At 36.1% G+C, this 15,355-nt stretch overlaps 1 protein-coding gene across 2 annotated transcripts in view; it reads right to left on the minus strand.

The window, feature by feature from the left end:
• The window catches only part of LOC136037873 (probable ATP-dependent RNA helicase DHX34), a 291,716-nt gene that overhangs the window by 161,941 nt on the left and 114,420 nt on the right, over positions 1-15,355 (minus strand). The window contains exons 1-2 of one of the 2 annotated variants that reach the window (XM_065720724.1): positions 7,871-7,970; positions 550-767 (exon numbers count right to left, since the gene is read on the minus strand). In XM_065720724.1, the coding sequence (XP_065576796.1) occupies positions 550-754 (205 nt within the window). In that variant the 5' untranslated portion in view covers positions 755-767; positions 7,871-7,970. Of the gene's footprint in view, positions 1-549; positions 768-7,870; positions 7,971-15,355 lie in introns of those variants that run through there. The other variant, XM_065720723.1, reaches the window with a different exon arrangement.

Raw genomic sequence — 15,355 nt, forward strand, 5'->3', positions numbered from 1 at the left:
ATATTGGAGGAAACAAAAATCGGGTACACGTATGATAATAATGCTACATACTTTGCCGCCTAATTGAGTTAAATTAACTTGATAGCCTGACTGGTAAGAAAAAAGAAATGAGAAAACAAAAATGCAAATTATAATAGTTTAATAATAATAACAAAATAATGCAATTCAAATAAATATATTAAAAGTATTTATTGTAACTTTCAGCCTGTTTTGTCTGATTTCGTAATATAGAACAAGAAAAGAGTAGTTCTTAAACAAAACAAGCTGCTTACATGTATTACAGGAATATTATGTACTAAGTTGAACTTATTATGTACTACTAGTTTCCCAGGTATCAGTTTTCCCAAGAATTTGTCTTAGATTATTTGCTGTTCCATATTCAATACACAATACCTATATATAGGTAAAGAGCCTATATAATTACCAAGAATAGAAGCATACTCTTGGTCATTTGGTATTATAAAATGCTATAAAAAATAAATGTAATTAAAGCTAAAAGCGTTAAAACAAATTATTCAAGCAACAAGGAAAGAAAAAAGACTGACATACCTGTTGAATTTTTGCTTCTTTGAACTTCATATAATTTTCTATAAAATTTCCAAAAATCTTCCTTTTCAATATAGTGCTTTCTGAGCATTTCTGCTGAGAAGAAAATTTGATCCAACTCTCTTCTAAATTTTTCAAAGTTCATTATGCCATCTTTTATTGGTGATGGACTCTGTCTCCTTTTTTTTATGTGTCTTGAATGATCCATTTCTTTAACACAGCTAAAAAAAAAATATATATAAATAAAGAATTTAAAAGTTATAGTTCATGTCTAACAGTCTCAACATCTGAGACCAAGGATGATAAATTTTTTCAAAACTTTAGGAAAGGTTAAGCCCTATATGAAGTATGAATATTGCAACAGAAAACAGCTAGATGGTATTGATGGCAGCCCCATCCAAACCTGTAGTTTTTTTTATGGATTTTTCTAACTAAGTCTTATGATTTTCATCCAACTACTGATAAGTCCAGGGGTCATCCAAGAAATTGAAGGAAAAGTCCTTCTTTGCCTGTAACCAGAAGGCACTATAGTGTACACGTCAAGAGAAGTCATTAAAAAAAAAACGATAAAAAGAATTAGACAAAGAAGAACAGAAAATCCTTCTCAAAGATTCGCCAAGAAATCTCTGCCAAGCTTGACCAAAGGAAAATTGACTCGGGTTCAGCAAATCTAAAAGAATTTGAATCAGACACCTGAATCTTTCTGGCAGTTATACTCTCAAATTTAAAACTAAGAGTAACAGAAAAACAATCAAAACATGACTAAAAATACCAATTTTCAAACAAGCTAAGTGTGGAATCAGACAAAGAAAATCTAACAGTGAACCAACAAATGGCCGCTATACTCCAATACCAATAAATGCAGTTCTGTCTATATTGACAGTAACAATCACCACCTTCAGCATACCACCTGTGACCAGAAATAGCAGTCTGATATTCAACTTCAAACTGTCCATGTTACTGTCCGAATTGACAGTAACACAGTAACAATTACCACCTTCAGCATACCGCCTGTGACCAGAAATAGCAGTCCGATATTCAAGTTCAAATCAGCAATAAAGATAAGACCAGGAAGTACTCATTGACAAGCAGTTGAAGTTTTATGGACACTGCCAACAAGCAGCATCAAAAGCTAACTCTAGTCTTGGCTTACTGAAATGCATAATCACCATACTTCCAATAGGTCTGTCAATGTTTTTGTGAGGTTATACAAGGGCCCTCGTCAGACTAGTGCTTGATTTTGGAATGTGCACAGTATCACCAGGATACAGGGGTAACATAGAGCTTCTGGAAGAGGTGTAAAGGAGAGCTAATAAGGGAGTAACTAAGATGAGAGACATGCCTAATGATGAATGTTTCAAGGAGCCGAAATGATCTACACTGGTTTACTGACAACAAAGACCTGATATACCTATGACATATAACCTTACTTCACAAGATCACCCCCATATTCATTTATCAACCTCCCAAGTATGGGCACTGACAGGAGATGACATCTAAAGAAGCTCTTCAAGCCGTCTGCTAAAACTCAACACCAATAACAGTATTCCTCCTGCTATGTAGTGACCCACAAGGATAGTCTCTCAGACACAACAGTCTCAGCCCCCAATGATGAAGCTTTCAAGAAATTACTAGATGTCAAATGTAATTGTGTTACCTGGAAGTACCAGTGAAATAAATGTGAAGTGCAAATTAAGGTAATATTGCAAATACGTGGAAGGGTCTGTAAGGTTTGCAAAATATGCTATATGACAGAAAACTAGAACACCTAAAACTTCAAACAGCTATGCAAAGTTATTCCTCTTGCAACACTATGCTAACCTATAAATAGAATAGACAACCCACTCAGGAATTATACAAGTTAATATCATACTAGAGAACACTTACAAAAGCTATCAAAGAAGACACTAAAGACTAGAATTCACCAAATAATTTTCACAGGCCATATTGTCAATATCTGGAAAAGTCTATAAGACAAATACAGATTGCATCCACTACTTCATCCTTCAAGTCAAGACTTCACAAAGACTGGGTTTACAATCCATGGAAGTTTGAGTGGACCAGCTTACTATACAGTTATGCACGCTTGTGAGTTTTCAGGCTACAACATGATACAAATATTGCATGTTGTGACATATCTTTGGTTCATGATAGTGACACTCAATCTTAAGCATATATTAATACTCCACTGGTTGTTTTAACTGGGTTAGTGTTTCTTCATTGGGGGATTAGGAGCCAGAAACCATTTTATTCAGATTATAAGAAATGATATCCAGACTGCAGCAGTAGCTAGCAGCCTAGTAAGAGACGATTATGTCCAATACTTAAAAATGCAATAGCCCACAACTCCTGAAAATAGAGTCAGATCAAAACAAGAAGTACACTGTAAGAACTGTCTTGTCTAAAACCCCTACATAGGAAACTTACCGTCCCTTGGCTTTGGTATAACAAAGAATATCTACTGGCTTGAAAAATAACAAAATTTACTTGAACTACAATATTCCATAAACAGTATCTTGTTTTTCTTTTTATCCTCAGCTAGCAGGAAACTGGAGCATCATAGAGAGCCACATCTAGTGCCTTTTGCAATTAAAAACAAATTTAAATAGAAAAATGTTTTATGAAAAACTGCATTTTCTATACATTACAGTAAAGAATGAACTCTATACTATATTAACTGAAATATTAAGATATTTAATGTGCCAAAATAGCACACAGTAAAAGGTGAGCTACAGCCCATAGAAACCAAAATTTTAAAGTGTTATAAAAAAAACAATAATAAGCTCAATAATCTCTAGCCCATAGCAACTGAAAGGTTATAGTAAAGAATGAATTATACCTCATAGTGCAAAAACACTAAAATAAATCCTGGTTGCAGCAGTAGCTGTAACCTAGTAATCATTATATAAAGATTTGGTATAGTTAATTATAAATGGAAATTGTGTGCAATCATTAGTATTAGGCCTGTATAGATAGCTATAACCTAGTAAGGAACAAGTCAGGGAACATATTGGACCTAATTACCTACCTGATTCTCTGAGGCTTGTGCCTTACTAATTCAAATAAGATTGCATAAAGGATTGACATAGTTAATTATAAATAATAGTGAAGAATAAATTCTAAATTATACTGACCATCTGACACTGGTTCAGGAACAGTGACTATTATTTTGATTAATCAAAAAAAATACATTTGTAACAAACAGAATGGTGTTTTTTGTTTTTTTTTTAAATCCAGGTTGCAGTGGTAGCTAGCAAATAACATATTCTATAGTAAGATTGACAATGGCCTAGAGCCCTTAAAAATAGTGAAGAATGAACTCTAGCACATAGTAAATGAAATCTATATATATATATATATATATATATATATAAACAAGTTGTATGCATGTTTGTTTTTTTGTAAAAAGAGGGTTTGCATATGACGTCATTATAAGTATATAAGGTTTTGTATATGACGTCATTATAAGATGACGTTACAGACCAGTACACCAGGACACAAATGACAACTGAGACACTGGGAATATAAATGATGACAGGGACACTAAAAGAGAAATTACAGACCAGGACACAAATGATGATTAGACACCAGGACACAGGGAATATAAATGACAACTGGGACTCTCAAAGAGAAATTACAGACTGGGACACCAGGGCACAGGGAATATAAATGACAACCGGGACACAGGGACACAACTACAATGGGGATGCCAGGGGGCACAGGGGGGGTGGGTATATAAATGACAACAGGGACACAGAGAATATTCAATTAGCAATCACCATCAACGAATCTCAAGAGCAATCATTAGAAAAATGCATTATAGATCTAAATACCAATTGTTTTTCCCATGGACAATTATATGTTGCATATTCAAGAGTCAGTAAACCTGATATTCTATTACACAACTACAATGGTGTGTAACTAATATGGCACATAACAACTTACATGGGGCGTAAGTTGGCTTGAAGCACCACACCAACAGCTATTATTAAAATAAAAATTAAATTTCTAACAAAAACTTAATGATAATAAGAATGATGATGGAATACTCTATTAAAGAATGAACTATAGCTTATAGAAACTATAAATAATAAATAGTAAAGAATTACTCCAGCCCATAGTACTGAAATACTAAAATAAATCATCATATCCAGGTTGCAGCAGAAGCTAGCAACCTTGTAAGAGATGATCAAATCCAGTAGTAAGAAATGTAATAGCCCATAACTCCTGAAAATAGTATCAGGTTAAAACAAGAAGCACACTATTAGAACTGCATTGCCAATACCCCTGTATAGGAAACTAAATGTCCCTTAGTTTGAATAACAAGGAAAATTCATTGGCTTGAAAAATAAGAAAAGTGGCTCCAAGCACAATATTCCACATTGATGGCATCTTTTTTTTTCTTTCTTATCTTCCAGAGATAGCTGGGCTCTGAAACATCATACACAGCTGTTTAGTAACTTATTTGAAAGGAGATTGTCACATCTAGTGCTTACTGTTAAAAAAAAGAAATACCTAAAACAAAATATTTTTACAAAAAAACTGTAGGCTATATTTATGTACAAGCTAGATGAATGACATCATAATTGTAGGTTGTATCTCGGTTGTAGCAGTAGCTAGCAGCCTAGTAGGAGATGATCATGTCCCATACTAGGAAATACAATAACCCATAACTCCTAAAAATAGTGTCAGATCAATACACAAAATATCCTACTAAAACCACCTTGTCAAAAACTCCTATATAGGAAACTTACAGTATCTTGGCTTGAACAGTTTCTTCATTAAAGAGCATGCAGTAGATAAAAAATGTCTTATTAATTAAGGATGAATTTTACTTTTTTTTGGAGGGGGGGGGGGGTATCTAATTTGCAGAAGGAAACATCTTTGTAAAATAAAAATTAGTACCATTAGATTCCTTATTTTATTATCTTTTTTACATTAAGACTCTCCTGCACCTCCATAGGTACCCAGGGCATCCATGAGAAGCTGCCAGTCATCCCTCATGTTTGCTGCAGCAAGAACATCTTCCCATGGTGGTTGAAGGGAAGCATTTACGTTTTGCAGGTCTGTCTGATAGGTGGACCTGAGCATATTGTGTGGCCTGCCTCTTCTTCCTTTTCTTTCTGGTTGCCTCTGGAACATTGCTTTTGGGATCCAGGATTTGTCTATACAAAGTACATGCCCCAGATATTTCTACCAACATCTGTTACAAGGGGTTGTCTAGTTGTCCATCTCACTTTCTCATTAGTGAGTTTTTGTGACCAATGGATGTTTAGTATTTTCTGAGGATATGTATTCTCAAAAGCTAGAATTTGCCTTTATTGTGTGTTATTCAGATATCATGTTTCAGAAGCATATAACAGGACAAAGACAATATTGCTATTGAATAAACAAAGTTTGAGTCAGAGGATGAAATTCTGCAACCTCCATACTGGTTTCAGTCTATTGAATGTACCAGTGGCCTGCCAAATCCAGTGTGATATATCTTTTTAACTTGATCCTGTATTCATCACTGTGCTCCCAAGGTATTTAAATTCTAGAACCTGCTCAATGCCTGGGTTATTACATCTCAGGTGTAAAGGTGAAACTATTACTGTCATACTTTTTGTTTTATCAGTGTTGATTCTTTGTCCCATAAGTCAGCCTCTGCCATGTACAGCTTCTAGTAATTCTTCTAGTCTTTACAGGAATCAATGAGTGCAATATTATCAGCAAAGTCTAAATCATTAACTTGGTACTCTAAGTTTAATTGTATGCTTCTGGTACTAGTGTTACAGAGCAGATGGTCAAAGGTTAGGGTAAACAGAAAAGGTGACAAGACAGAGCCTTGTTTAGCACCAGAAAGGACACAAAAGTATCTTGTCCTTTCTTCTATTGTTTTAACACAACATTCCAAGCCTTTGTATAGAGCCATTACAAGGGCTACCAACTTCTCAGGGTTCCCATAAAAGGTTAGTAGTATCTATACAGTTTTGTGATGCAGCAAGTCAAAGGCCTTTTCAAAGTCTATAAATGCCATGTACAATTTGCTTTGCCACTCTTGGCTATCATCTATTAACACCCATAGGGTGAAGATCAAATCAGTACATGAACATCCTGGTCTAAAGCCATGTTGCTCTTCTCTCAAGTACTTGCTGAGTGGACTCTATAATCTGTGGAGGATTATTAGTGCAAAAAGTTTACCAGGTATGCATGAGAGACTAATGCCTCTCTAATTCCCAGGTAGTGTCTTATTACCATTTTTGAAGAGCTCTATGAGTGTGCTGCACCTCTAATCTGTTGGTACTTTTTGTGTCATCCAAACTTTTTGGAACAAAGACAGCCATATAGATATGCATGAACTGAGTAATACCTTTATCAACTCTGCTGTAATATGGTCTTTGCCTGGTGCCTTTGCCTTGCCATTCTTCTTTGCCTTGCCATTTTTAAATTACTTTGTAGATGATAGTAATTTGCCAAGAGTTGGGGTTCTCTACTGATATCAAGCTTGTTGAAAGCTATAGAGGGTATGTCTATAATTTATACTTATTAGGGTCCTCATTTTATACTCTTTTTAAATATCATATTTATGTTTCTGACACCCCCCCCCCCCTTGCAATATATAACTTTCTTTTTTGTCATTTTATGATCCCATGTATAATAGATAGCTCTATTTTTGAATTGACAAAAATCATGTTTTGATCAAATAGGCTAATTACAGGAGAATTATGGATAATAGGCTACTGTTTGAAGTGACTTGAAAATGTGGACAAAATCGGAATCAAGCTCAATAATCTGATGATTAAAAACATACTGTAAATTACAAATTAAGAAATTTATTTAGTTTTCTTTTATTTTTGTATAGGCTATATCCTAGGAGTATAGTATATATTAAACCATCAGGGGGGCGGGGTGCATTGTCAGAAATAAACAAAATATTATCAAAATCATACAATTATGAATTCAATGGTACCATTTTTGTTTTATTAAAATGATTCCTTCTGTGAAGCAGCCAAACTTGAATGTTACTATAGTTTTTAACTGCTTGTAACTCTTTGTCAATGAGCATTTAATTCTTAACCTGGTCTTTAGACTTAAATCCATACAAAATAATGAAAAGGGTTAGATAAGTTCTTTATAATTCAATATAAATTATAATAATAGAAAACAGTAAAATATTCTAGGGCTACCTGGATTTGTCAAGGGAAGGGAGTGGAATTTTTGCAATAGCCTAGTGACCACTAATTTTGAAAATAGGCCTAGTAATGATTAGGAAATTAAAATGGAATTATTTTTTTATTATTATGTCAAAAGACCCATAGACAAGAATGATACCTCAAATTACCTATGTCTGGCTCTGGTAAAATCTATAAACAAAAAGCTGTAAACTCCTCTTGGAACTTATTTTTCAGATTGTCATGTTTGTTTATTTTAAAATTTCCGCCACGATATCATAGGGCTAAGTCTACAATTTGATTTTCTAGACAGAAAACAGAGCAGGAATCCAAACCACAGACAAAATGTATGTAATGCAGACGTCCAACTGGAATAGTTTTATGGTAGTAATATGGCAAAAGCCGTTTTTTGCTCATCATTGTGCTAAGATCTTATATCTTTTGACAGAAAACGATTTTAAGGAAAATCTGAGGTCCAAGACTTCACTTCTTATGCAAACATTATTTTGCTCCGAACAACGGTCTATGAGCAAGTGATTGTACTCGTCTCTCCTTAATTGTTTTTGCTTGTCTGATGTACTCCGAGTCAGACTGCCCACTATGCACGTCTCCTCGATTAAAATCAGAGCCTTTCAGGGTGAAAGGTGTTCCATTTCAAATTTCAGCCATTCGGCTGTCATTCAGTCATGATCAAGGGTCAAACATTTAAAATACCCATCTGGCTTATGTTGCTGTAGTTAGAGAAGTGTTTTGAAAACTCTCAAGGCAAAACCCATTAATCAATAGCAAGCTATATTCAACTCTATCTATTGATGTCACATTTGAGCCTCCATATTTACAATTCAAACAAAAGTGGCTGATATGCCAATTTAGACCAATGAGCTTAGCTTCCAATACTTACACGTACGCATACATATACATATCCATAATACACATATACAATATTATAATAAAGAACAGTGATATTAATATATACAATTATTAATACATATTAGAGTACTAAGTGTATCTTAGTGTCTATAATAAAACGACTGAAATAATTTAACAGACTTTTTCCTAGCCCAAGATGGTGCTTGCGAATGACCCAAGATACTTTTGAGTGTACATGCACCAAAATACTCAAGGCAAGCTTTTTCCAGTGGCAGTCTGGGTCTCATACTTGTTACAATATATTTAAATATGCTTAATATCCTCTTTCACATTGCAGAACTCACATAATGAAGAATCTACTGACTTCCATTTAAATAAAACACTCCTAAATCAAGCATGGTTTGTTCTGAGCCTGAATATACTGATACTTAGGTGCCTGGGTGTTATGGATCCGGAGGTGGAATACCATAATCATACAATGCAAGGATCTGGCTCTGAGACCTTTGAAAGAAATCCTCTTTCTCCTTCTCCTTTAAAGAATTATCATAATTACATAAGAAATCATTCACTGAGTACTGACGTACTAAATTCTCCCCATACCTAGCACCCTCTTTTTCTAGTTTATCTGCCTGTTCATTTTCCCTAATATCAACTTGTGCTGGTACCTAAGCTGCTATAATCTCGTACTTAGCTGCTATTAGTTTTAGAGGTATCTTTTCTAAAAGTAGCACTGATTTTCTTACTAGCCTATGATCATACATTAAATAATTTAGTACGTCTGTTCTCAGTTGTTCATGCTTCTGTCAGGCGATAATCTCATCATAATTAACTGAACGCCACCTGGATACCAAATCCTTTTCTAACATTGAATGATAGGGCATTTACACTTTTATATCATTTACTTTATGTCTGGGATCCAGACAAAGCTCAGCTATTCCCGTATAAAACGAGGCCTCATATTGGCTTAGCAATTTTTTTTTACGGTGGTTTGTATGTAGTCTGAAATATACAAACTGGAAGTTTGTTTCACAAGACCAGTCATGGGCCATTTCATTTTCTTACCTTAAGCCACTTGCACTATGGAACAACAGTGTGGTACCCACATTACCCACGGTTTCAAAGGCCATTTCAGTTTAATTTGATACTTTTTACACTGATATACCTGATTTTTGAAACGAAATTTAGGATTACAAGTGAAACAAAAACAAATTTTTGTTTCGCATCTAGAACACAGATCGCATCTAGCATTCATTCAGTGCAGTCGCATTTTGCTAGCTCTGATAATTTGTGACGTGTGATTTGACCAGTCAACAACTAATTGAATTTAAGCCGGATTAACTCTGTACCTGTTTGGAATAAATAACGAGTGAAATACTTTTGAACGTGTTAGATAAATTTATAAACTTGTATATGATTAAGGCTTAATAATTATTTATGGATTGTGGCTGTGAGTTAGTATTTAACACTACTATCATCTGAGTCGTGCATTGAAATATTGGGATTATTTGCAAATCACTGGATTACTTGCCCCACTCAAAGATAAGTTATCATTTATTCTCATTGCATTCATTTAGCCAGTGTGGATCATTTCATAATTGTGCTTATTGAGAACTTCTCTGTGGATATACCTTTTTCACTTAATTGTTTTTGGACTGATGCCGAGCCGTGAGTGAAATTTGCTTATCATGGACAATTGGAATACCAGTACGCTTTATTATTGCCCAGTCTTGAATTTTGCTCAGCACAATCTCGATGAGGGGTTGGACCATCAGTCTATTATGAAATACGCTAGTGATTTTTTCCCGTATGAAGATGTTCTTGGAGCTAAAAAACTTTTATATAGCAATTGCTTCCCAGATGAGCCTATACCTCGTCGTTCGGGACCCAGTGCTAAGAATAGTTCATTGTCGGACATTATCGCTACTCTTTCTCGCTGCTCTGCGGAAAATATTGATATTCCAGATTTCGTGATCAAATCCCCCTCTGAAGTCCCTAGCATTCCGGCGTCAGCTTATTCTATCCTTACCGCCAAAGTCAACCAGTGCCTTGATCAGTTAAAATCGCTTGCTCACCTGAATAGTCCAAAAACATCTATTAATAGTTCTTTGGTCTCAGATAGTAAGGTTACCAATCACAAACCCTCGTACGCCGTTGTTCTTAAATATCCGCCTCCAGAACTAAGAGACCCCGTTTCTCGCAAGAAAAAGCTTGATTCTTTCGCCGGACATGACGGTATTGTGTCGGTAAAGTCCGATCCGGTAAGGAAAAGATGGGTTGTTGTTACGTGGGATAAAGTTTCCGCCAATTCTCTTGCCGCATCTGCTGTTGCGAGCTATCCAAATATTCTTGCTAAAATGATTGATCGCAAACCTCTTGGAGTAATAAGGGGACTTCCCGTTAGCGTTTCTTGCAGTATACTCATCTCCGTTATTCCTGGTCTCGTTGAGGCCAGCCAGATCGGCTCTTCTCATACATTCCGTTTAGAGTTCCTTGATTCTGCTGCACTAAAATCTGCCATCGCTACAGGTCTGCGCTTGGGTTATGAGTCTTTTAAAATATCGGAATACAAAGAATTGCCCAGACAGTGTCTTAGATGCCAAAGTATCCATCATTCGTTAGCTCACTGCCCATGTGCCCCGAATGGGATGAAGTGCTCTAAATGTTCTGGATGCCATTCCAATACTAAAGACAATCCTTGCTTAGAGGCTCCGAAATGTGCCAACTGCGGCGAAGCTCATGTTTCCTATAGTATGAATTGCCCAGTGATAAAACGCGCTCTGAACTCTGCTCCAAAATGAACCAAGCCACTATTTTAAGTTTTGCTTCTCTTAATATTAATGGCACAAAAGACAAAGACTTGTTAATTAATGAATTATTAGTCCATGACATAGTGTTCTTGCAAGAACATCTTTTGACCAATCAAACGTTTCTAGCCTGAAGCGATCTTCTGTCCAACATTTTTTTTTCGCAAGAGGCCAAGAAAAATAGAGGCCGCCCTTCCGGTGGCCTAGCAATTTTTTTCCGTTCCCCATCAAAGCCCTCTGTGATTCATTGTGATGATAACATCTTATCGATTAAATGTGACAGTACCGCCTTTATAAACGTTCACTTACCTTGCGATCGATGTTCTATAGCATCGTTCACATCTTTCGCTAAATGTTGCTCCAGTTTAAAGTCTCTACTCGAAAGTCTACGTTTGAAAGACCTAAATTGGGTTTTAGCTTGTGACCTTAACTGTGATATTCTTGGTACCTCCGATATATCAATCCTCTTGCTAGAATCACTTCCTAGCATATATCACGACGCAGTTAAGAGCCTCCCATTCCCGTATATTCATAACAGAGGCTGTTCAAAATCGAACCTGGATCACGTGATCTCTTCCAGTTCCAGCTTAATATCATCGATTGTCAGGGTGGACGAAGAGAGGATTGACGACGATCACCTTATTCTTAGCTGTAATTTGTCCTGTGAGCTATCTGGCAAAACACTTTCGGCTCAGCCGAAGTGGCACACGAAGTTGAATTGGGATCGTGCTAATGTCCCACTATACCTTGCTACGCTAACTGCTTTACTCTCGACCATAAAAGTGCCATATCACCGGCTGCAAACGTCAGTTTCCTCGCCTTCAAGTACAGTTGACCTAAATTTCTATTATTGTCAAATCATCCATTGCCTTAAATCAGCTTCCAAAGCTGCAGTGCCTGTGGATAAAGTTAGGATTGGTACAAGAAAGCCTAATTGGAATGTTGATCCTGAAGTAAAACGTGCTAAGCAAAAAGCCAAATTTTGGCTACGTTTGGATATCATGTGACCGACCATCTTCCGGAGCTGTTTTCTCTGTGAAACAAAAGTGTAAACTTGAATATAAGGCCAGTTTGAAGAGGGCGCGCTTAAATGCATGGCCAGGCCCCACCGATAAGGCCTCCTGGAATAAGGTTATTAATAGTGAGAAATGTTCCCCATCTACCCTATCTTGTCTCCAGCTAGCTAATTTTGTTGATCATTATAAGCGTGTGTTCAGTGTATTTAATAGTTTTCTTCAGTCTTTTTATTATAAGTTGCTTAAACCGCTTTTACCATACCGTCTCCTGCAGGCTCATGTCCAGCCTGTAGCCATATCTGAAATTCGCCGGGCTTTAAGAAAAATTAAGCGTTCAAATAGCCTTGATGGTGACGGCCTTTCTTACCGATTTTTTGCTTATGATTGTCCTGCTCTACTTAACCATCTACAAATATTTTTCCAGTCTTGCTTAGCACAGTCGCTTTTTCCTGATAGTTTTCTTTGTGGCCGTGTAACGTCTATTCAAAAGCGAGGCAAGGACCCCACGTCATGTGTGAATTATCGTCCCATTACAGTATCGTGTTTCTTAAGTAAGTTGCTTGAACATTTGTTACTACCAGAAATGGAGTCGAATAGTGATTTTACGCTTTTCAATTTAGTTTTCGGAAAAGTTTCGGTTGCTCCCATGCACATCATGTTTTAAGCCGACTCATGAAAGATGACGTAAAAGCTAAAATGTCCTTATACTGTCTTACTGTTAATATTTCTGGAGCTTTCGATAATATTGTGCACTCTCAGGCTCTATTTTCCCTTGCGTCTTCAGGTGTTAATCCTTTCGTACTAAGTTTATTGTCTTCTTGGTATTCAAAGTCTAAAATTCAAGTTACCTGGAATGGCCAAATATCTGACCCAGTAAAAATTAATAAGGGAGTTCGGCAAGGTGCCGTATTGTCTCTTAGTATATTTAAATGCGTGCTTGCATCGTGCCTGCGTCCCCTTAGAAGTTCTGTTTTTTACGGTAATACTGGTTTGCCTTCTATTGCATATGCAGATAACGTTCTTCTTGTTGCCCGGACTCGCCGTGGATTGCTTTCTAATTTTACTATATTAACCAATGAATTATCTAAGATTGGACTGTCAGTTAATGCGTCTAAATGCGAGTTTATTTGTTTTAATAGCCCTTATGCGGTCGCTCTATTCGTTGCTGGGACTGCAATTCTGCCATGTTCTTCTTTAGTTAGTTGGCTTGGTCTGTGTTTCGGCCCAACACTTTCCACTACCTGTTCATCCCTAGTGAATCAAGCCGTGAAAAACCTACGCGTCACTTACGGAAAAATATCCCCAAACAAAAGCCGTTACAACCGCAACGTGCATGTGCATGTTATTTATAATGCATGTGCATCATATATCATGCATATTGTGCATGATTTATAATGCTTATTGTGCCCCTGTGCTTTTGTTTTTATCAGGCATGGCTCATCTGTTTCGTAAGAAAGATCGACATACTCTACGTATTGCTTATTTCAGATATTGCAAATTCCTGCTCTGGCTTCCTAGATGGCACCGAAACAAAAAAATAATTGCTCGATTTGGTATAGTAGATGTGCCTTCTCGGATTCGGTCTTCCAGTGACGATTTATGTAAGAAGACTGTCAACTTTATTCACGTTTATGACCCTCTGCAGCCTTTTTTCCATATTGATACTGGTTGATTAGTCCATTTTGTCATTTGTTAGTTTGAATTTTGTTTTTCTTCGCTGTTTATCGTATTTGTTTTTGTTTATTTATTTATAATACTCCGTACTTTGTGTTTTTTATACTCTACGGGTAATAAAGTTCATTCATTCATATAAAATTGGCGTATAGCCCCCTGTAGCAAGAGCTCTGAAGAGTTCAATTCCAGTTTCTCATCGGTTGATTACAAACAGGTATGTACAACACCATGCCAAGATGACTTTAGCCATATATTATGCACTGAGAAACAACGTAACCGAGGAATCAGAAGATAAATTTTATGACACCTGACAAGTGGGAACAACAAATAGTTGATACCGTGACGTGGTCCATAATAAGGAATTGAGCTGATAGCTCATATTCTTCATAAGCTTTAATGATCATGAAATTCGTGAATGAAATACGAATATTGGTCATCTCACTATTTTCTCTTAAAACAATTTCTTCTTGTAAACTGAAGATCAGGACCTAGTCTTAAGGATATCAGGGTCCTCCATGCCACAGATATTAGCACAGATTAGATTTTAATTATTGTTTATCTTTTCAATTTTTATTTTTGGTGTTTCCTCCAAAAAACTGGACTCTTAAACCCAAATTCAGAATTATAAGTAAAACGAAAAGTTTATCAACTTGGTTTAGAACAGTGTAGCATGAACTTCAAAAAATTGAATTCTAGTTTTGCCTTGATTTTTGACAACCAGATTTGTTTGTATACTATGCCAGGACGACTTTAGCTATGTTTAATGTCCCCTAAAACGACGCAACTGAGGACTCAAAATATTACTTCTATGACACTTAACACGCAGATATTAGAAATATCCAATGTCATGTCATGATCCTTAAAATTAAAGACCAAAAAGTTTGAAGTGAATGATCATATTCTTAGTGAGCGTAAAAGTGAACAACAGTCCGTACTAATCAAAAGTTTAAAACACTATCTGAAAAATACTGTCCAAAGAAATAAAGTGCAATTTGATGCTAATTCAAGAATGGTAACTACGTTTTGGCTAATCCTTCTAGTAAAAGCTTGTTCTAACAATAAATTTTAGAGGGTTTCTCCTCTAGCCAGTTCTCGAGTATGAAACTCCTCGATACTGGTGTCTGATCAAAACTAAATGTCAATCATTGGAATCACCGTGGCTAAAAACTTTATTCGGTATCTAGTTACAGCCCTCCCCCCGACTTGAACAACAAGAAAAATCAACCTTTGCATCAGATGTACTGATGTCTCCTATTTTCCTTCGCCACTAGTTGGACACCGGAACACCTTA

This window comes from Artemia franciscana, chromosome 17 (assembly GCF_032884065.1).
Source record: "Artemia franciscana chromosome 17, ASM3288406v1, whole genome shotgun sequence".
Classification (NCBI taxonomy): domain Eukaryota; kingdom Metazoa; phylum Arthropoda; class Branchiopoda; order Anostraca; family Artemiidae; genus Artemia; species Artemia franciscana.